We start from the raw sequence: 22,283 nt of genomic DNA on the forward strand, positions 1-22,283 counted from the left end.
TCACCGTCAGAAGTATTCATAAGAATGGATTTGGTAGCGCTTTTGCCGGGAAACTTTCGAAATGCGCGTTTGGGGGAATCCGGAGAAGCAGGCGAGGCAGGTGGGGAGATGATTGATCGAGGGTTTTGTTTTGTTTCGTTTTTTATTGACTTAAGAAAATTATACAGACCTCAAAACGAAGAAGCCTAAATTCACATTGCCTTCTACCGATAAGAAATAATAATTATTGTCCCTGTCTATCTTCTCTTTTGAGATTCTTCCACCTTCTAAAAGGGACTGGAAGGTGCTTAAAGGATACTTGAAAAACCATATTGAGAAATCAGAATAAACAAGTTCCGTTTTAAATACTGGAATACTAAATAAGATGGATAACAATGTAATAGAAAAAGAAGCATGAAATTAGGTTAAAGGTGTGTGAAAGAAAGTAATAGAAGTGGAAAGAAATTGCAATTGAGTAGATTGGAAGTCTAACACAAGGGTGGGGTGAGGGGTGGTGGATGGTGATGGGAAAAGGAATGATCTGTGGGATTGAGTGTAGGTATGTTTGAACATTTTTAAGGATTGTATGAAATGTATATTTGTATGTTTGCAATATGTGTCTATTAATGCTGAATTATTTTAACAATAAAAACTTTTAAAAAATTTTTTAAAACATTATTATTACCATAATGAAAATACTAAAAATACATTTACTTCGCCTTTTGAACTTCTATTCTGGTTACAATATATTACTATCCTATAAGAATCTATTATATCCTTTGCTGTCCCATATATTATTTTATTTCCCAAATTCAGCCTAACCCTCCCCTCCTCCCCACTGCTTCCTGTGTGAGATCTTCCCATCATATTTTTTTTCTAGTTGCTTTAACAAAATAGAATAACTTGAAAACCGTTAGATTATAATTATTTCTTTTGTCCTTACAGGCTTAACAATTGCCTATTAAGAGTTCTGCTTTAACACCATATTTCTTCATGTATTCCCCTATGCATTCACATTCTGTATAGAATTTTTGATTGGAGCAGCCCAGGGGTATTTTATTTTATTTTTATTTTTATTGCATTCATATTCCTCCTCCTTCCTCCAAGGATTTCAAGGGGGCATTCATGCTTCTCCCCCTTCTCCCCCTTCTCCATTTTAATAATACCTGCGAGGCCCAAAGACACACCCAGTGAGCTTCAGGATGGCTGAGTGGGATTCGAACCCTGGTATCTCAGGTCCTAGTCTGACAGGCTAACCACTATGCCACACTGCTGCTGCCTAGAGGCGTGTAACAGACCTTGCTGGGAGTGGTCAACATTCTTCTGTCTCCCAAATTACATGGGATTTTTAGCGTTTTGGTGTCCAGCTTTAGCTTATTGCTTCTATTTTATTTTTTTCCTTAATTTTTTAATTAACAATTTCAACATAATATATCAAAACATATCATATTCATTATTTCCCCCCTTTTCCCCCACCCCATCAAACCCACCCTCCCCCCGCTGAGACTTCCCTCTGTTCCTCTCTGATTTCTCAACCCATGTCGCTCTCTGCATATTATAACATTATTTCCATCCTTATATTATCTATTTACCATGTTACCAATCACTAAATTTGTGTATGTTTATTCAAAACCTGCCAAGGAGTCTAATTCATTTTGTTGTCTTTTTAAATACCGTATTTTGCGCCCCATAGGACGCACCGGCCCATAGGACGCACCTAGTTTTTTGGAGGGGGAAATAAAGAAAAAAAATATATTTCCCTCCCAGGTGCGGGGCTGGAAGAACCAGGTCGGGGAACAGCGGGAAGGTGCACTCCGCCTCCCCGCTGTCCCCCAAGCTTGTGGGGCTGGCGATGGGGAGAAGTGCACTGAGCCCAGGACTGCAGGCACCTCTGTGCGGCCATCGGGAGCCGGACGGGGCTTCGCGCCCCGCTCCTGATGGCTGCGCAGAGCTGTGCTGAGTCCAGGACTGCAGGCAGCTCTGCGCAACCCTCGGAGCCGGTCTCCCGAGGGTTGTGCAGAGCTTCCTGAAGCCTGGAGAGCGAGAGGGGTCAGTGCACCGACCCCTCTCGCTCTCCAGGCTTCAGCGAAAGCCTGCATTCGCCCCATAGGACGCACACACATTTCCCCTTCATTTTTGGAGGGGAAAAAGTGCGTCCTATAGGGCGAAAAATACGGTACTTTGTAAAAGGTTCCCATTCTTCTTTGAAGTCACAGTTGTCCTTATCTCATAGTTTGTATGTCAGTTTAGCCAATTCTGCGTAGTTCATCAATTTCTCTCGCCACTGTTCCTTTGTCGGGGTTTCTTCGTTCCATCCTTGTGCTATCAAGACTCTTGCCGCTGTTGTAGCATACATGAATAAATAGCTCATTGCTTCTAGAGCTGCTACTGGCTCCCTGGAAATATCCAGATGCCAAGCCTTAAAATCATAAGGCATCATTAGGGTCGTCTAGTCCAACGTGCTGCAATGCAGGAATCTTGACATGGTTTTTGAAGGTGGTAGGCACCCCAAACCCTCTACAGTTTACCTGGTAAGGGTCTTTTAAAAATAAAATAAAATCATAATTTCATTTTATAAAGAATTTCCGGGTTGATGGATAGGAAACTGCCTTATGGGACTATTGGTCAGTCTACCTCTGTATCGTCCACACTGGTTGGCAGCAGTTCCCCAGGGATTTCAGGCAGGGTATTTGTGTGTGTGGATTTCCAGTCCTCCTTGGACATGCCAGGAATTAAACCTAGGACCTTCTGAGTCCTTTCCCACCTATTTCTGCTCAAATAGTGTTGACCTGAAAATTTCCAGGATACCTTGTTGTTTAGTCGCTTAGTCGTGTCCGACTCTTCGTGACCCAATGGACCAGAGCACGCCAGGCCCTCCTGTCTTCCACTGCCTCCCGCAGTTTGGTCAAACTCATGCTGGTAGCTTTGAGAACACTGTCCCACCATCTCTGTCGTCCCCTTCTCCCTGTGCCCTCCATCTTTCCCAACATCAGGGTATTTTCCAGGGAGTCTTCTCATCTCATGAGGTGGCCAAAGTCTTGGAGCCTCAGCTTCAGGATCTGTCCTTCCAGGGAGCACTCAGGGCTGATTTCCTTAAGAATGGATAGGCTGGATCTTCTTGCAGTCCTTGGGACTCTCAAGAGTCTCCTCCAGCACCAGAATTCAAAAGCATCCATTCTTCAGTGATCTGCCTTCTTTATGGTCCAGCTCTCACTTCCATACATCATTACTGGGAAAACCATAGCTTTTACTATACGGACCTTTGTTGGCAAGGTGATGTCTCTGCTTTTTAAGATGCTGTCTAGGCTTGTCATTGCTTTCCTCCCAAGAAGCAGGCGTCTTTTAATTTCGTGGCTGCTGTCACCATCTGCAGTGATCATGGAACCCAAGAAAGTAAAATCTCTCACTGCCTCTATGTCTTCCCCATCTTGCCATCTCATTTTTGACCACATCCAGCTTACCAAGGTTCATGGTTCTTCCAGGATGCCTTACTGCGTGTAATAACATGTCTGGCTGTGCCCCTAGCAGGAAGAGCATGCAGCCTGGTCTCTGTTTCTGGAGCAAAGGTGAAACTTTTCGTTCTTATTCCTATAAAAATGTTTTTAACTGCTTACCTAAAGAAAGAAAGCAGTGAAAGCTCCAGGCGTGCTTGCTCATGCTGTTGGGCAGTGCTTTTTTCCCTTAAAAAAAAATGTTTAGGTGTACCCTGCTTTTCCAACTCATATTGTTGGCTAGCAACATGAATGAAAGGTATGTTGGCTAGCAAAATGAAACCTCCATGTTCTTGGGCAGTCTATCTTGGAATGCCAGATGCTGCAACAGGAGGGAATGGGGGAAGCTATTGCTTTCATGCTCTGTGAAATATACTCAAGTCGCAAAGTGATTTCATGCTCTACAGAGAAAAATGTCTTGTCTTGTTTCTTACTCTGTATTGTCTACACTGAGTCCAAAGTTTGAAAAGAGTTTCTTCCACCTCTCCTCTCCTGGGAGATGCTGGGGCGTGAACCAAGGACTGCCTGAATGCAGGGCAGTTGCTCTGTGGTGGCCAAACTTGGCCCTCCAGCTGTTTTGGGACTACAATTCCCATCATCCCTAACCACTGGTCTTGTTAGCTAGGGATGATGGGAGTTTTAGTCCCAAAACAGCTGGAGGGCCAAGTTTGGCCACCACTGCAGTCTATGCTGAACTATAGTAAAGGTAAAGGGACCCCTGACCATTAGGTCCAGTCGTGGCCGACTCTGGGGTTGCGGCGCTCATCTCGCTTTATTGGCCAAGGGAGCCGGTGTACAGCTTCCGGGTCATGTGGCCAGCATGACTAAGCCGCTTCTGGCGAACCAGAGCAGCGCACAGAAACACCATTTACCTTCCTGCCGGAGCGGTACCTATTTATCTATTTGCACTTTGAGGTGCTTTCGAACTGCTAGGTTGGCAGGAGCAGGGAGCTCACCCCATTGCGGGGATTCGAACCGCCGACCTTCTGATTGGCAAGTCCTAGGCTCTGTGGTTTAGACTACAGTGCCATCCGATGCTGAACCCTTCCCTATATTGGGGGATGGAGAGAGCCTGTGATTGACCACTGTGGGAAAATCACATGCTGGATCCCATGAGCCTCAAAGTCTCATCCTGAAGGGCTACTTCTATGGTTTTTTCCCAAGGGCTGCCTTTGCTGGAATATACCCCAAACAATTGGCTATCTTGGTCTATTGTGGAGCCAGATAGAATAATCTTTGGAAAACAATAGCTTTCAACAGGGCAGCAGTGCTATTGAAGTGCTATTAATTACCTTTATGGGACACCCCCCCCCCTTTCTCCCAAGGCTCGTTGAGCAACAGGGAATGTGAATTTTCCCCTTTCCCCTTAATTTTGGACAAAGGACCCAGCTGGAGAAAATGTCTCCCTCTTCACTTTCCCCCTAAAGTTTTCCCGTTAGCAGTAGAAGTTTATGGTCTGGTTCCCCACCATCACCACCCAATGTCTGCGTATTTTGCTAGGTGGCATCTTGGCTGCAGACCAGATGGTTTCTTTGACTTATTAGTAATTTGCTGCAAAAGACTCTCTAAGCCACTTACAAAAAATTAACAGCCGAAGGCACAGCATAAAAGGAAAGAGAATACATTGCAACGCGAAACCATTAACAGGGTGTGTCATTTTAGGGAGCGAAACTTACTTTTTGCAAATTTATTCAGCGGGGGGGGGGCCTTAAAATTTGTTTTTGGGTGTGAGAAATTCAAATCCGCTATTTTTGTGATGCGACATTTAGCTTGCTACGTCTAGGCTGGATGAAGAAGCACATAAACTGCTTTCGGAAAACAAAGGCATTTTGATTTTGCCTTTTGAAAATGTCATGCAGTGCTAAATAATAATAATATACAAGATAACTGCAAGTACTTGGCAATCATTTTTTATTTCTATGCGTTTTTTTGCATACATTTTACTTGCCAAGCAAAACTAAATTATATTGATTTAATAAAAAACCAAACACCTTTTGAATTCCCCAGGCATGTTACAACTTCGTAAAGGTAAAGGGACCCCTGACCATTAGGTCCAGTTGTGGCCGACTCTGGGGTTGCGGCGCTCATCTTGCTTTATTGGCCGAGGGAGCCGGCGTCCAGCTTCCGAGTCATGTGGCCAGCATGACTAAGCCGCTTCTGGCGAACCAGAGCAGCGCACGGAAACGCCGTTTACCTTCCCGCCGGAGCGGTACCTATTTATCTACTTGCACTTTGACGTGCTTTCGAACTGCTAGGTTGGCAGGAGCAGGGACCGAGCAAAGGGATTTGAACCGCCAACCTTCTGATCAGCAAGCCCTAGGCTCTGTGGTTACAACTTCTTAGCAGCCCTCATGTTTCGTAATTTGAAAGCTGGAAAATTCAACACGCCCAGCTCCGTCGGTAAAAGCGTGAGACTCTTAATGTCAGAGTTGTGTGGGTTTGAACAAAAAGATTCCTCCATTTCAGGGGTGTTGTACTAGATGGGTTCCTTCTGGCTCTAAAACTCTGATTACAGTGACCCACATACAGACCTAGCAAAACTTTAGCATCAGGAAATGGCAACAAACCACAACATACGTGGAATCATAGAACTGCAGGATAATAAACTGTTTCTATATGCAATAACGGCAGCAAGAGTACTAGTGGCACAGAAATGGAAAGAAGAATTACCGACGAAAGAACAACAGCAGACAAAATTAATGGACTATGCAGAATTAGACAAGATGACAGGAAGGATTCGAAACCTGCGGGACCAGAGATTCTCAGAGGACTGGAGTAAATATGTGAGCTACATCTGAAAAGCAATTGTAATCAACAGATTACGCTAGTAGGATTGCAAGAAGTTTTGTAAGGAGGACTATGTGAAATATTGCAGAGAAAAGTATGAAGAGAACTGTTAGTGAAGGACTATTAAAAGTAATAGTGAAATTAATGAAATGCAGATTGATTATTAATAATAATAATATTGAAATAATAATAATAAAGTTTGAAAAATCTTCAGATGTGGTTGATGGAAGTCCAAAACATTGAATAAGATGAGAAAATACATTGTAAAATTTTTTTTGGAAATTTCATGTAAAAATTAATAAAAATTTTTTTTAAAAAAATCATAGAACGGCAGATCTGGAAGGGACCCTTGGGTCATCTAGTCCAACCCTCTGCAATGCATATATCACTGTCCTTGTCTCTCCCTTGCAGGACACCCTCTGAAGATGCTGCTTCTTGATCGCTGGGCCTTCTGCCTCTCGCTTCTCCTGCTCTTGGTTTCATCCTCCTCTGGGTTTTTCGGCTGGCTCACTCGAAGTGGAACCCCAGAAAAAGCCCCTGTGCCCCCAGCACCCCCTCCGGACCCAGCTCACCTGTCCCATGTGCCTTTTGAGATGACCACGGCAGATGAGAGGTTCTTAGCTGAGGCCCGGCGGCTGGATCTCTCGCCCCTGGACTCCTGCCACCATAAGGTCCGCCTGCAGTTTATAAACATCAGGGTGGTCTTCTCCCTGCAGTACGGGCCATTTGCGTGCCATAGTGGAGGTTTGCCCCCGAGTTTTCTGCTCTGCATTCTACAACGGATCGTAGAATTGTAGAGTCGGAAGGGGACCCCGAGGATCATCTAGTCCAACCCCCGCAATGCAGGAACACGCAGCTGCTCCAGGGGATCGAACCTGCGACCTTTGCATTATCAGCACCACGCTCCAAACAACTGAGCCATCCAGGCCCCAATAATAATACAGTGGACGCTCGGGTTGCAAACGTGATCCGTGCGGGATGTACATTCGCAACCCGTGGCATTCGCAATCCGCGTCTGCGCATGTGCAGGTTGCAATTCGGTGCTTCTGCGCATGCGCGACCGCCAAAACCCGGAAGTAACCCATTCCAGTACTTCTGGGTTTCAGTAGTCCACAACCCGAAAAAACGCAACCTGAAGCGTCTGTAACCCGAGGTATGACTGTAATTATTATTATTATTATTATTATTATTATTATTATTATACCCCGCCCATCTGGCTGGGTTTCCCCAGCCACTCTGGGCGGCGTCCAACAGGATATTAAAAACACAATAAAAGGTCAAACATTAAAAACTTCCCTGAACAGGGCTGCCTTCAGATGTCTTCTAAAACTTAGATAGTTGTTTATTTCCTTGACATCTGATGGGAAAGCGTTCCACCAGGAGGACGCCACCACCAAAAAGGCCCTCTGCCTGGTTCCCTGTAGCCTCACTTCTCGCAGTGAGGGAACCGCCAGAAGGCCCTCGGAGCTGGACCTCAGTGTCTGGGCTGGACATGTGGGTCGAGACGCTCCTCCAGGTACAATTCCAAAGAATTATAGAAGCTTCCTTTTTCTATAGTAGTGCTCACGAAGCATGTGCAGACCTAGAATAAAATCAGATTAATGCATTGCCTCTAAATGTCCATTGTGGAATAATAATAATAATAATAATAATAATAATAATAATAATTTATTACTTATACCAAACCCATCTGGCGGGGTTTCCCCAGCCACTCTGGGTGGCTGGGTTGTCTCAGATTACAAACACCAACTTTATATTCCCTTTTGCACTAATGTACTGTAGCAAAACAGGAGATAACCCCCCCCCCTTCGGCCTGGTTATTTCCCTTCTCTCTCTTACCTTCATTGCTAGGTGGTTGCACAGCTTCGGTCGTCTTGCACGGACCTGACAGAAGAGGAGCTGGCCAAGCTGGGTGTCTCCCTGTTCAACTGCCAGGCCAGCGTCGAAGGACGTGGGACTTACCTGTGCACTGCCGACATGGTACCTAATCCGGTTTGGGAACCTACCTAGAAGCTTACTGTAATAAATGGAAATCTGCCCTTATTCCCTTATGGGGGACACAAGAGCCCTTATAGAGTCCTTTGCAGGTTTTATATCGGTCGGAGAAAATAACAGAGGCCAACCAGAGAATATTGAGAAGCAAAGCAGCTAGTAAGCCTGATCTTTATTAAACTGTTGCAACAGGGTGATCCCTTCACACGCAGGAAAGGAGGAGGACCCAGAACAAAGGTGTGCCCGCCCTTATATAGACATTTTAAATTGCCCGCCCTGGAGTTCAAGACCACCCCCAGACACATCATACCTCCATCACAGAAAGGGCGGTCTACAACAGAAATCTGAGTGCATTGTTTATCTCCTGTCTGGCAGGTTACCTGTTAATGGTCACTTGATTGGATACCCTGGGGAGCCTGTCCAGTCTTTTGTAGTGACAAATACTTAGTTCCTGAGCCAGGTCACAGGCTCACCCTATTCATGCACAGACCCTTAAGACAGGTTTTGTGAATGAAAAGACAATGGGGAGGCTTTTCCATTTTCCTTTGACCTTGCAGAGAAAACATTTGGTCAGTTTGAGAGCCAAAATGGCTCCAGGGCTGCCCTCCTGTGCTGCCTCGGACATGTGGCCCATACATTTATGTACGTGTTTGCCTGGCACACCCATGAACATTTATTTTATATATAAGCCTTAATTTTTTTATTTCATTACGAAGCAGCACTTGCCTACAAAAACAGCTGCTGGAGGCGTGGGCAGCAGCCGTAGCTCCTTTCCCAGAGCTATGCTGGCTGCATTTCCTTGTTTTAATGACCTGGTTCAGACAGCAAGGGTGAGGCTGATGCCCCGTTACGTAAATGAAATTAAAATTAACCGATCTAAACAGAGTTGCATGAATTCTGGGGTCTCGGATGAGCTGTAGGGTTCCCCCAGTGATTCATTCAATCGCGATCTGCTGGTCCCTTTCTGTTCTCCCGACAGACTCTAGCAGAATGCACGGCGGGGATGGATCCAGACACCTGGAACGCCTACCACATCGTGAGCAACCGAGCCCGGGCTGTCTGCTACGCCACCCGTCAGATGCAGTTCAAGCGCCGAGCGGAGCACACCGTCAACGCCTTGGTCTCCACTGCCGTCAGCCAGCTGGAAGCGATGAAAATGCTTAAGGCTTGTACTGCTTTGGATTTGATAGATATATATAAATTAGGATCTTCCTTGGGGGGCTGGAGGACTATCTGTGGCTTAGGACCCTTGTATCTATGGGACTGCCTCTCCTGGTCTGCTCTGCAGAGGACCTTAAGGCCCATGAATAATCATAGTTTAGAGGTCCCGGGCCCTAAGGAAGCCAGACTATCCTCCACCAGGGCCAGGGCCTTCTCAGTGATGGCTCCGACCTGGTGCAATGCTCTGTCCCATGAGACCAGGGCCCTTCAGGATTTAACCTCCTTCCATTGGCCTGTAAGACAGAGCTATTCCACCTGGCCTTTAATTTGAATTCCGCCTGATCTTTTATTTCCCTTCTCTTCCCTCCCCTTTTATGAAGATCACCCGCTCTGAGACCCCACAGCTAATTCTCCCCTGGTCTCCTCGCTGGCCCAAGTAGGACCAATTCAGCCAGCTAGCCCTGGGGATTATCTAATGCTTATTTCCCCTAAATTGATTTTTGAATTTTATTGTTATTCGTGTTTTTATACTATATTTTATGCTGCTTTTACAATTAAGTGTTTTAACCCTGGAGAGCTGCTGCCGGTCCGTGCAGACAATATTGAGACAGGTGGAGCAATTTATGGATTCTGTCATTGGGCAGCTTTATCTATTCTTCCGTTCAGCTTCCTCGCTTCTTCTGACGCTCCTTATTCTCCGACTTCCCTCCCCTGCAGAGCGGGCAGGAGGAGCTGAAGGAGCTGACGTCAGAATCGCTGCAGAAAGTGGCCACCAGCCAGGAGGCGATCCTGGCCCAGCAGGATAAGTTGCAAGGCAGCCAGGTGCAGATGGAGGAGTCCATCCACAACAACCTGGACCAACTGGTTCGGGAGAAGGCTCTGATTGCCAGCGGGCAGCAGCAGGTGGCAGAACTGATTGAGGGCATCACAAAGAGGATGGGTAATGATAATAAGAATAATTTATTATTTATACCCCGCCCATCTGGCTGGGTTTCCCCAGCCATTCTGGGCGGCTTCCAACAGAATATTAAAAACAATACAGCGTCAGACATTAAAAACTTCCCTAAACAGGGCCGCCTTCAGTTGTCTTCTAAAAGTCTGGTAGTTGTTCTTCTCTTTGACATCTGGTGGGAGGGAGTTCCACAGGGCGGGTGCCACCACCGAGAAGGCCCTCTGCCTGGTTCCCTGTAACTTAGCTTCTCACAGTGAGGGAACCGCCAGAAGGCCCTCGGTGCTGGACCTCAGTGTCCGGGCAGAACGATGGGGGTGGAGACGCTCCTTCAGGTATACTGGACTGAGGCCGTTTAGGGCTTTAAAGGTCAGCACCAACACTTTGAATTGTGCTCAGAAAGGTACTGGGAGCCAATGTAGGTCTTTCAAGACCGGTGTTATGTGGTCTCGGCAGCTGCTCCCACTCACCAGTCTAGCTGCCGCATTCTGGATTAATTGCAGAAGGATGTCAATGAAATAGGGTTGCCATATTTCAAGGAGTAAAAAATCCGGACACAAAAGTTGTTGAGCTTTTTCTGCCAATTTTTCTGAAATTCCCTCCGTGTGCTGTTTTCGCAGTTTAAATCCCGGACATTTCCGGATGTATGGCAACTCTGTCCTGAAGGGAGAATAAACAGCCTAAGGCCAATGGAGGCTGGAAAGCAGGGCTGTGGGCAGAGGCAGACCTCTGCTTCTAAGTCTGTTTCATATTTTCTAAGATGCTGAGCCTGTGCTGGACAGTGCAAGACATTGCATGGATATTTTGGATGCATCATTTGATGTTTCTGTTTTACTTTGAAGAGTTCTGCAAGTAAAATTTTGAATAATATTTTTTATGGGCCTGCACAACGATTTCTTCCAAAAGGAGTCAGTTCTTAGGCTTCCAGTCACTTCAGACTGAGCAGTATTACTAACTGCGATATCAGTGGGCCCCAAAAAACTCTGCAAAGCCTTGTGTCCTCCAAGGCTTGCTCCCATTGTCTCTGGGGGTGCAGGGTTAGAGTGCCAAATCCTGCCTTGGGAGTTCATGTTTTAACCCTATAGAAAGGACCTTTCTGGCTTTGGGGGGCGGGGCTCAATCTCCAGACCTTACTTACCCATCACTGAAATAAATGGGGCATGTTTGGCTTTCAGAGGTTCTCAACTTGTGGGTCCCCAGATGTTGTTGAACTACAACTCCCATACCCCCTAGCTAGCAAGGCCAGAGCTCAGGGATGATGGGAGTTGTAGTCCAACAAAATAAATTATTTCATCTCCTTCAATGCACATGTCTTGAGGCAATGTAAGAAATGCAATGAAAATGGCTACAGAAAAGATGAAAACACAGAAAATAAGAGCAAGTAACTTTAAAAGCTGTACACACAGCAGAGACCCTGGGAAGACTTGGCAGAACAGAGATGTCTTCAATTTCTGCAGAGTTGGAAGAGACACAAAGGGCCATCTAGACCCCTGATAGGGTTTCAGGGAAGAGCAGATAGGGGGTGCTCGTCATATTGCGACATAAACTGCGGTTTGTTGGGTATCGCAGCAGAAATTCCAAAAAGCAAGGGCTGCCCGTGTTCCTCTCTGTTATGTACTGAAGTCCTCACCCTGGGCCAGCAGGGGGATACTGTAGATAGTTTTCACTCAGGTCCATATATGCAAATAAGGAATTGAAAGTGACTTTCAGTGATTGGATAGTTACAGAAAGTTTTTACTGTTGCTTTGTAGTTGAGCTCTATATAAGCAGGTTGGCTGAACCCTTCAGTTCAGTTCTGTTCTGGCCTGTGAATAAACAAGAGCTGTCTGAAGAATCGCTGTGTCGTCTGATATGTTCACCCACAACCTAACACTCTCCTTGCAGAAAACGTCAGCCGTCACCTAGATCAGCAGGACCTGGAGCTGCAAGAAGGTCACAGGGCCATCCTTGAGGACCTGTCCCAGGTGCAAAGGCGAGCTCAAGAAGTCTACTCCAAGACAGGTTGGTGGTGGGAGGTGGCGTTCAAACCCTTCTGGCCACGGAGCCAAGACTGCCTCTCCGCTTGCGCTCTGAACTCGGTCATTTCTCTTCCCCCTCCGCCCTCCATCCCAGAGACCAACCTGGGCTTGTTCGCGGCCTACCAGAACCAGACGGCCTTGTATTACGAGGAGCTGATGCAGAAGCTGCAGAAGATGAACCAGAGTCTGGGAGTGTTGCTGAACGCCATGGACCGGATGCAAGCGAGTGTGGACGGGCAGCTGCAACACATTCGGAGGTTCATCAGCTGGGCAGGTAAGACGATTTTGGGAGGGCAGAGGCAGGAGGCTGAATGGAGCAAAGTCGATTCAATGCCTTCCGACTGTGCAAGGAAACTCCCCTCTCTTTTCTCCGCCCCAAATCTGATCTCGGCAGAACTCCAAAGAAGATTTGGGGCTTGCGGGAGAAAAGGGGTCAGGTTCTCATTTTGATTTCCGTTTCATCACTTCCCTGGCAGCCTCTGATCTCCACAGGCAGGTCAAAGCTTCAAATGTTGTCCAGGGTTGTAAAGACTGCGGAGAGAATAATTGGGTGCACTCTTCCCACCTTGGATCAAATCTATGCTTCCAGGTGTCATAAGAAAGCTGCAGAGATAGCGCAAGATAGTGCGCACCTCAGAAATGACCTCTTTCAGCTTCTGCCTCCTGGAAGAAGGTACAGGGTTATAAAGACTAGGATTAGCCGCCTGAGAAACAGTTTCTACCCAAATGCGATTTTAGTTTTAAACACAGTGTAAGGTAGTCTCTAGGGATACGGGTGGCGCTGTGGGTTAAACCACAGAGCCTAGGACTTGCTGATCAGAAGGTCGGCAGTTTGATTCCCCGTGACCGGGTGAGCTCCCATTGCTTGGTCCCTGCTCCTGCCAACCTAGCAGTTCGAAAGCACATCAAAGTGCAAGTAGATAAATAGGTACCGCTCCGGCGAGAAGGTAAACGGCATTTCCGTGCGCTGCTCTGGTTTGCCAGAAGCGGCTTAGTCATGCTGGCCACATGACCCGGAAGCTGTACGCCGGCTCCCTCGGCCAGTAAAGCGAGATGAGCGCCGCAACCCCAGAGTCGGCAGCGACTGGACCTAACGATCAGGGGTCCCTTTACCTTTAAGGTAGTCTCTATGGGAGTATATTGTATTTAATGATGGGGTATCAGAGTTTTTAGGGGGCTAACCAGGCTGGGATAGCTGGGATAGCAGGCTTGTTGGTTTTTGAATGTCTGATGTAGATTTTTTCAATTTCGTTGTTCTGTATGGGACTATGACAATAAAGACTATTGTATCAGTAAGGTAAAGGAACCCCTGACCATTAGGTCCAGTCGTGGCTGACCTATTTATCTACTTGCACTTTGACATGCTTTCGAACTGCTAGGTTGGCAGGAGCTGGGACCGAGCAACGGGAGCTCACCCCGTCGTGGGGATTCGAACCGCCGACGTTCTGATCGGCAAGCCCTAGGCTCTATGGTTTAACCCACAGCGCCATTGCAAAATGCAAAGCTTTAAACAATGCAGAATCACAACAGCTTAGCAAATAAGCGAAATACGGGAATTAGAGCATTTTGTGCCCACCTCTCTCTCGCAGGGTTCAGCCTCAGCTCCATCTATACCTGTGTCCTACACGGCAGCTATTTCCTCCTGGCAGCCCTCATCATGACCTTCCTGCAGATTCCTGGGCTCCCACGCGCCACGCTGCTAGTTCTCGTCGTGGCCAACGCCCTGTCTGAGCTGAACCAGGCCGTCTCCTTGGGCTTCAAGTCGCTCACCTGCCTCTTAATCTTGACTGTCGCAGGCAAGCATGAAGTCTATGCAACCCAGCATGTTGGTGTTTAGCATGTTGTCTTTTTTTTTTTTAAGTCTTACGTTATTGTCAGTTCTTCTTATTAATGTTATTATTTCACTTGCACACTGCTTGATTATTAAAAAAAAAACCTTAGAGCAGTTGATTTTATTGTTTTATCTTTTTTTTCTAAACAGCTTGGAGGTGATTCTTCACAATTAAGGTGTGCATAAATTTTATGAAATAAAAAAGATTTGCAGAACGACAAAAAATTTACTGGGAGGGAAAACTAGAGGGGGGGAAACAGAAACAGTCTAGTCAGTGGTCAGGGGATTCCAGGAGTTCCAGGTCCAACACATACTACTACTACTACTACTACTACTATTACTACTATACTATTATTTTAATTATACCCCGCCCATTTGGCTGGGTTGCCCCAGCCCCTCTATTGTGGCTTCCAACACACACAATAATAATAATAATAATAATAATAATAATAATAAACATCAAACATTAATAGTAACAATCAGATCCTATATAAAAAGTCACAATAACTTTAAACAACTTATACCAAATAAAGCAAGATGCAATAATGAATTAGAATCCAATAGTAAACACTAAAATTAAACACCAGCAAGTAATAATTAGACAGTTGACACTTATCAATTACAACAAAGAATTACTCATCTATAATTGGTGAAAACAAATCACAATACAAGAAGATTGATATATTCCACCTCTTAAGAGAAAACCAGCCGATTTTCAGTTTTACCAGCACACCAAGTGAAGTGTATTTTTCACTCTATAAGACGCACCAGACCACAAGACGCACCTAGTTTTTGGAGGAGGAAAACAAGAAAAAAAAAATCCTGAATCTCAGAAGCCAGAAGAGCAAGAGGGATCGCTGTGCAGTGAAAGCAGCAATCCCTCTTGCTGTTCTGGCTTCTGGGATAGCTGCACAGCCTGCATTCACTCCATAAGATGCACACACATTTCCCCTTACTTTTTAGGAGGGGAAAAGTGAGTCTTATAGAGCAAAAAATATGGTAGTTCATCTTCTTTTTATCTGGCGCTGAGCCCACAGAGTAGATGAACTGGAAACCTTGAAGTATGGCAAGTGATATTGATGTGCGCTTTCTCTGCCCTTTAGGCAATGGGCTCCTAGGCACCCTCTGCCTCTGTGCCATGAAAGGAAGGAGATGGAAGCCCACCTTGCTGCGTCTGAGGCAGGGGGCAGAAGTGGGCACCCAGGAAGCACAGGTGGAAGGCTCCAGCCGCTGCCGGCTCACCTCCACGCCTGACAGGTAGGAAGGCGTGGCCAGGAACAGGCGATCCTGCTGCATATTGAAAGGTTGGATTAAGCAGAGCTTGGGTGGCCGCCTGCCATGGGTGCTTGAGCTGAGATTCTTGCATTGCAGGGGGTTGGGATGGATGACCCCAAGGGGTCCCTCCCAGCCCTAAGATTCTATGAAACTCTGGAATACGCAGATTCTCCGGGCAGAAGAGGGCTGGGGCTCAATGATGGAACAGCTGAAGGCCTTTAGAAGGCTCAGTCTCCATTGTCTCCGAGTAGGGCTGGGCAGTAAATGCAAAGGGACCCCTGACCATTAGGTCCAGTCGTGACCGACTCTGGGGTCGCGGCACTCATCTCGCTTTAATGGCCGAGGGAGCCGGCGTACAGCTTCCGGGTCATGTGGCCAGCAGGACTAAGCTGCTTCTGGCGAACCAGAGCAGCGCACGGAAACGCCGTTTACCTTCCCGCTGGAGTGGTACCTATTTATCTACTTGCACTCTGACGTGCTTTCGAACTGCTAGGTTGGCAGGAGCAGGGACCGAGCAACGGGAGCTCACCCCGTCGCGGGGATTCGAACCGCGGACCTTCTGATCAGCAAGCCCTAGGCTCTGTGGTTTAACCCACAGTGCCACCCACGTCCCACAGGGCTGAGCAGTACCCCGCCTGAAACTGTGGAGAGATACTACTGAGCTAGATGCACCAATGGCCAGACTCAAGATAAAGCAGCGAGAAAATGATTGATTGGCCTCTCCTCTCCTCTCCGCAGCGAAGGTGAGGTTTGTCTCCTGAAAAGGGAACTGGAGAAGCTGGGAGACTTGAGCTACGCGACAGGTGAGCCGTCCTCAGGTGTGCATGGCTTTAGGGAGCCAAGAACAAAGGCTTGACGTTGGGGGTGATGACTTGCATTCACTGTCCAGAAAGCAGCTCTTCTGCCAACTGTGTTGATCAGGAAACATGTTAGAGAAGAGAATCTGGTTTGTAGCAAATCTTTCTTTTTTTTTGCTTACAGCAAAGACTGTAGGTGTTGCAGAATATATCCTGTTGTCATCTGAATGTGCTTTTAATATTCTGTTGGGAGCCCCCCAGAGTGGCTGGGGTATAATAAAATAATAATAATAATAATAATAATAATAATAATAATAATAATTATTTTATTTTATCCTGTGACATGAATTCTATATAATGACTTCTCTAGCCCCAACCTCTGAGGGGTTTTTTTTTCTGGCTAAGCAGGTATTTAAATTCTTCCCCATCTCTTCAATGTGTCACATTGAGCAACATGTTTTCCAGTTGTATATAAAGCCCTTAGCAACTTAGGAACTCCCTGCTAATTGATATCTTTTTGGTGCCTGCTAAAAGCATTTTCCTTTAGACATGCCCACCCAGGTATTTAGAAAGTTGATGTGAGTTTTAATCTGTTTTTGTTCTATTGTTGTTTCTGAAGGTCTTGTGCTATTGCCATTCATTTTTCTTACCGATAATCTTATTTTTTTGCAAACTGCTTTGAGGAGTTTGACAATCAAGCGGTGTATAAATCTTATGAAATAACTTAATAAAATGCATTTCCATTCTGGATTCTGAAGCTTTCAACTTGCAGCACAAAAACGGGTGCTTTCCCTTCCACCTCGATGAGGACTAGAGGCTTCGCGCTTTAACCTTTGAAGCAGTACTCAGCTATGTTAGATAGATAGATAGATAATTTATTACGGTCGGAGACCAGCTTATAAAACACACTTGGGGGCACAGTCGCAGAAGGAAAGCAAACAATTAAAACAACGTACAATGATAAATTTGAAATTTATAAATGCGATAAGCGTATAGACACTTAAAACTTTGTGTGTTATGTTTGCTAGCTTTTGCTGGGAAGCTGGGTTTGGTTCTCCCCTCTTCTGAACAGAGAATACACTGGTCCTTGGAATTCTGTCGTAAATGGCAAAGGTATGTCTCCACCATTAGCCCAATATTTGCCAATCTTTGTGTCGCAGGTGACTCTCACCTGGCGAGAGACTCTCCAATGAAGGGCGAGAGCATCTTTCTGGAGGAAGGCACAACGCATCCTGCAACGGGCTGGAAGCCTCAACGAAGCTATTCCCCTCACCCTATGAGCCTTCGGCGCCAGAGTCTGACCCGCTCCAGCAGGCATGAGGTATTTGGGGAAACTGCTTAGCAGTCTTGTGCTGAATGTGGGGAGGGAAGAAGTCCGCCTTGGGTGTGTAGTGTTTGGAGATGTTTCCGGTTCAAAAAACTCACCAACCCTTGAACTTCTGTGGAGTTCCACTTCAAACCCTACTCTGTCCCATTGTTTTTGGGGACACGAGCAGCCGAGGGAAACAATCACAATCTCTTGTGGCAGCGAGTTCCACAGTCCAAGTTGGTGCTACATTAATAATAATAATAATAATTTATTTATACTCTGCTCATCTGGCTGGGTTTCCCCTGCCACCCTGGGCGGCTTCCAACAAAGAATTAAAATACAGTGGTCTGTTAAACATTAAAAGCTTCCCTAAACAGGGCTGCCTTCAGATGTCTTCTAAAAGTTTGGTAGTTATATTTCTCTTTGACATCTGGTGGGAGGGTGTTCCACAGGACGAGTGCCACTACCGAGAAGGCCCTCTGCCTGGTTCCCGGTAACTTGGCTTCTCGCAGCGAGGGAACCGCCAGAAGGCCCTTGGCGCTGGACCTCAGTGTCCGGGCAGAATAAGCACTCCATTTTGTCAGTTATATAATAATAATAATTTATTATTTATACCCCGCCCATCTGACTGGGTCTCCCCAGCCACTCTGGGCGGCTTCCAACCAAATATCAAAAACAATACATTAAAAGCTTCCCTAACAGGGCCGCCTTCAGGTGTCTTTTAAAAGTAAAATAGTTGTTTATTGCCTTGACATCTGGTGGGAGGGCATTCCACAGGGCAGGCGCCACCACCGAGAAGGCCCTCTGCCTGGTTCCCTGTATCCTCACTTCTCGCAGCGAGGGAACCGCCAGAAGGCCCTCGGCGCTGGACCTCAGTGTCTGGGCTGGATGATGTGGGTGGAGATGCTTCTTCAGGTATACTGGACCGAGGCCGTTGTGAATCTTCCATCGTTAAGTAAACTTCAGTTGCTGTCGTCGTCATTCATTCTATTTATATGTTTTATCCAAAGATCCCAGGAAGGTGTACAACATTAAGAACTTATTTTAGGTAAAGGTAAAGGGACCCCTGACCATTAGGTCCAGTCGTGGCCGACTCTGGGGTGCGGCGCTCATCTCGCTTTACTGGCCAAGGGAGCCGGCGTACAGCTTCTGGGTCATGTGGCCAGCATAACTAAGCCGCTTCTGGCAAACGAGAGCAGCGCACGGAAATGCCGTTTTCCTTCCCGCCGGAGCGGTACCTATTTATCTACTTGCCCTTTGACGTGCTTTCGAACTGCTAGGTTGGCAGGAGCAGGGACCAAGCAATGGGAGCTCACCCCGTCGCGGGGATTCGAACCGCCGACCTTCTGATTGGCAAGTCCTAGGTTTAACCCACAGCGCTACCCGCGTCCCACAGAACTTATTTTACACAGCATCATAATAAAAAACCACAATACAGGGCATAATAAGAAAGTATTCAGAACAACACCCACACACATTTAACAGGCCATAGATCATTGAATAGCCAAAGGCCTGGGTAAAGAGAAATACTTTTTCCTGACACCTAAAGACATGTAACGATGGTGCCAGGCAAGCCTCTCTGGGGAGAGCATCCCACAGATGGGGAGCCACCACAGAAAAGGCCTGTTGTGAGAGAGGTAGAAAAACCACGTCTTCAGTGATGGGGAAAGCCATTTCCTGTCTGTCTCTGTGCATGCGCATTAATATCTCACTTTTCCTCCAAGGTGTGCTGTGCATTGTTCCCCTGCTCCCCATTTTATGTCCCCAACAACCATGTGAGGTAGGTTAGGCTGAGAGTTGAGTGACTGGCCCCCAAGGTCACCCAAGTGAGCTTCGTGGCTGAGTGGAGGATTTGAACCCACATCTCCTACTCCCAACACTCTTAACTGGTTCTTCTGCCAGAGATTCTGGAGAGCTGTATGCAGTCAGAGAAACATCGCCGGGCTTAGTAATACAGTGGTACCTCGGGTTACATACGCTTCAGGTTACAGAAGCTTCAGGTTACAGACTCCACTAACGCAGAAATAGTACCTCGGGTTAAGAACTTTGCTTCAGGATGAGAACAGAAATCGTGTGGAGGCAGTGTGAGGCCCCATTAGCTAAAGTGGTGCTTCAGGTTAAGAACAGTTTCAGGTTAAGTACAGACCTCCGGAATGAATTAAGTTCTTAACCTGAGATACCACTGTATCGTCTGACTTGATGTAGCCTCCTATGTTCTCCTTTGCAATTTCCCACTCTCCCCAAACACTCTCATTAATTTGGCCCTAGCCTTGGGGTATTTGGGTCGCCTGGCCATATGAGTAATAATAATAATAATAATAATAATAATAATAATAATAATAATAATTTATTTATATCCCGCCCTCCCCAGCCAAAGCCAGGTTCAGAGTAGATGATTCCCCAATGCAAATCTTCCATTTAAAAAATAAATAAATAAATCTGCCCACAAAAGGGTTACGCACAAGTTAGGAGCTTCAGTGCCAGAAATCTGCACGTGCATGAGTTTGCTCTCTTCCTTGGCCATAAGGCACCCACCCTCCCAAAGTCTTTTCTCTTCCCAACAGGCCGCTTTGGAGAAATTCCCCCACCACCGCCTGGACTCAGCCTTCAACTTTCCCATCTCAAGGACCAGTTCCCCAAACGAGTCCATGGCCAGCGATGTGTAAGTAACAAAACCTGACTGCCCTTTTCTCAGTGGACCGATACGACTGACGAGATCTCTTTCGGGCGTAATGTCTAAATGGAGCCTCCACTCTCCGGGGCAGGCTACCTCTGAGTATCGCACACTGCAGCGTAGCACGAGAATGTGTGGACGTCCAACAAAGCTGAATGTTGGGAAGATTCAGGATGGATAAAGGGAAGCACTTCACCACACAGATCACAGTTAAACTGTGGAACTCCCTGCCACAGTAGGCGGCGATGGCCACCAACCTAGATGGCTTTAAAAGATACAACAAATTCATGAAGGAGGAAAGGGCTATGGATAGTTCCTAGCCTCTATGGCTCTGCCCTCCCTCCACGGTCAGAGGCAGAAATAATACTAACACTAATCATAATAATCATAATAATAATTTATTATTTATGCCCTGCCCATCTGGCTGGGCTTCCCCAGCCACTCTGGGCGGCTTCCAACCAAATATTAAAATACAGTAATACATCAAACATTAAAAGCTTCCCTAAACAGGGCTTCCTTCAGATGTCTTCTAAAAGTCTGGGGGTAGTTGTTGTTCTCTTTGACATCTGGTGGGAAGATGTTCCACAGGGCGGGTGCCACTACCGAGAAGGCCCTCTGCCTGGTTTCCTGTAACCTCGCTTCTCACAGTGAGGGAACCGCCCGAAGGCCCTCGGCGCTGGATCTCAGTGTCTGGGCAGAACAATGGGGGTGGAGACGCTCCTTCAGGTATACTGGACCGAGGCTGTTTAGGGCTTTACAGGTCAGCACCAATACTTTGAATTGTGCTCGGAAACTTACTGGGAGCCAATGCAGATCTCTCAGGACTGGTGTTAGGTGGTTTCGGCGGCCACTCCCAGTCACCAGTCTAGCTGCCGCATTCTGGATTAATTGCAGTTTCCGGGTCACCTTCAAAGGTAGCCCCACGTAGAGCGCATTGCAGTAATCCAAGCGGGAGATAACCAGAGCATGCATCACTCTGGCGAGACAGTCTGTGGGCAGGGAGGGTCTCATCCTGCATACCAGATGGAGCTGGTAGACAGATGCCCTGGACACAGAATTGACCTGCGCCTCCATGGACAACTGTGAGTCCAAAATGACTCCCAGGCTGTGCACCTCTGAATCTCAGTTGCAGGAAACCACATTAATATCAGATAGTTTCTCTAACTGCCCTCTTTATCACCCATCTTTCTCTCTGATATATATTCATTCCAGGTCCAACTGCTCCCTGACTCCACGCCCACCCTGCCAAGGAGTCACCAGGACCGGACATCAGTGCAGAAAGAAGGCTGTCCCAGGCCACGTCTTCTGCCACATCCATGCTTCTGGTCAGTCCTCCTACACCAGCCAATCAGGCGCCTGCTTTTAAGGTTCACAACGGATGGATGCTGAGACTCGGCAGAGATGCTGTTTGTGGGTTCGCTGCTTGGGTACCACCCTTCCTGGTGCTCAATTTTTGACGAGAGAGGGCCTTCTTTTTAAAATTACACTTGTTTGCGCTTCTGAAGCTGAACAAACGACAATCTGATGTCCCTCTGGATCCGACTCAACTTGCCCAAGAGAAAACTGGCGTCTGAAGCCCTCCAGATTAAGAGCACAAACTCCTTCTGTCCTGACTCGTCGGCCTGTGTTGGGTTTAAGGAGCGTGGCTGGAAGGCAAAGCATTTTAAGGCCATAGCCACCACCAACTCTTTCCACAAAGGCAGATCTAATTGCATGCATTGTCCATCTCTAGCTGCCTTTAGTTCCCACGATGGTCGTGCTGAACCCATAAGAACAATTTTGTCTACTGCCTCGATCGCAGGTGCTTCTGCAAGGACTTTGAGTGAAAAGTTGTCGCAGACAATCCATGTTTCTGCACCGATTTATTTTATGTGAAAGTTGCCAGGTTTACGTTTAATAAATGTTTTGACCGATAGCCTCTGTCTTTTTCTTCCCTTCTGTACCAATACAGTGGACACTTGGGTTGCGAACGTGATCCGTGTGGGAGGCACGTTCGCAACCCGCAGTGTCGTGTCTGCGC

The 22,283-nt window shown here is 46.8% G+C and overlaps 1 protein-coding gene across 1 annotated transcript; it reads left to right on the forward strand.

Annotated features, from left to right (window-relative positions):
- The first annotated feature begins 34 nt into the window (after window positions 1-34).
- Window positions 35-22,178, forward strand: LOC308480786 (protein brambleberry-like). Its single transcript, XM_081012637.1, has 13 exons — window positions 35-100; window positions 6,669-6,928; window positions 8,109-8,237; window positions 9,229-9,414; window positions 10,128-10,350; window positions 12,244-12,360; window positions 12,472-12,651; window positions 13,967-14,173; window positions 15,312-15,465; window positions 16,222-16,286; window positions 17,441-17,601; window positions 20,154-20,251; window positions 21,476-22,178. Exons 2-13 carry the CDS (start codon window positions 6,683-6,685, stop codon window positions 21,627-21,629), a joined length of 1,920 nt encoding a protein of 639 aa, XP_080868763.1. The 5' UTR covers window positions 35-100; window positions 6,669-6,682; the 3' UTR covers window positions 21,630-22,178.
- Window positions 22,179-22,283: the final 105 nt, after the last annotated feature.

The sequence above is a fragment of the Podarcis pityusensis genome, assembly GCF_964106645.2.
Source record: "Podarcis pityusensis genome assembly, chromosome: 7".
Classification (NCBI taxonomy): domain Eukaryota; kingdom Metazoa; phylum Chordata; class Lepidosauria; order Squamata; family Lacertidae; genus Podarcis; species Podarcis pityusensis.

Excerpts from the sequence above, each read along its gene's own strand:
- LOC308480786 (XM_081012637.1), top strand. The coding sequence starts at position 6,683 with ATGCTGCTTCTTGATCGCTGGGCCTTCTGCCTCTCGCTTCTCCTGCTC. Across the intron at positions 10,351-12,243 it reads GGGCATCACAAAGAGGATGG|AAAACGTCAGCCGTCACCTA; the intron begins GTAATGATAATA and ends CTCTCCTTGCAG. Across the intron at positions 14,174-15,311 it reads CTTAATCTTGACTGTCGCAG|GCAATGGGCTCCTAGGCACC; the intron begins GCAAGCATGAAG and ends TCTGCCCTTTAG.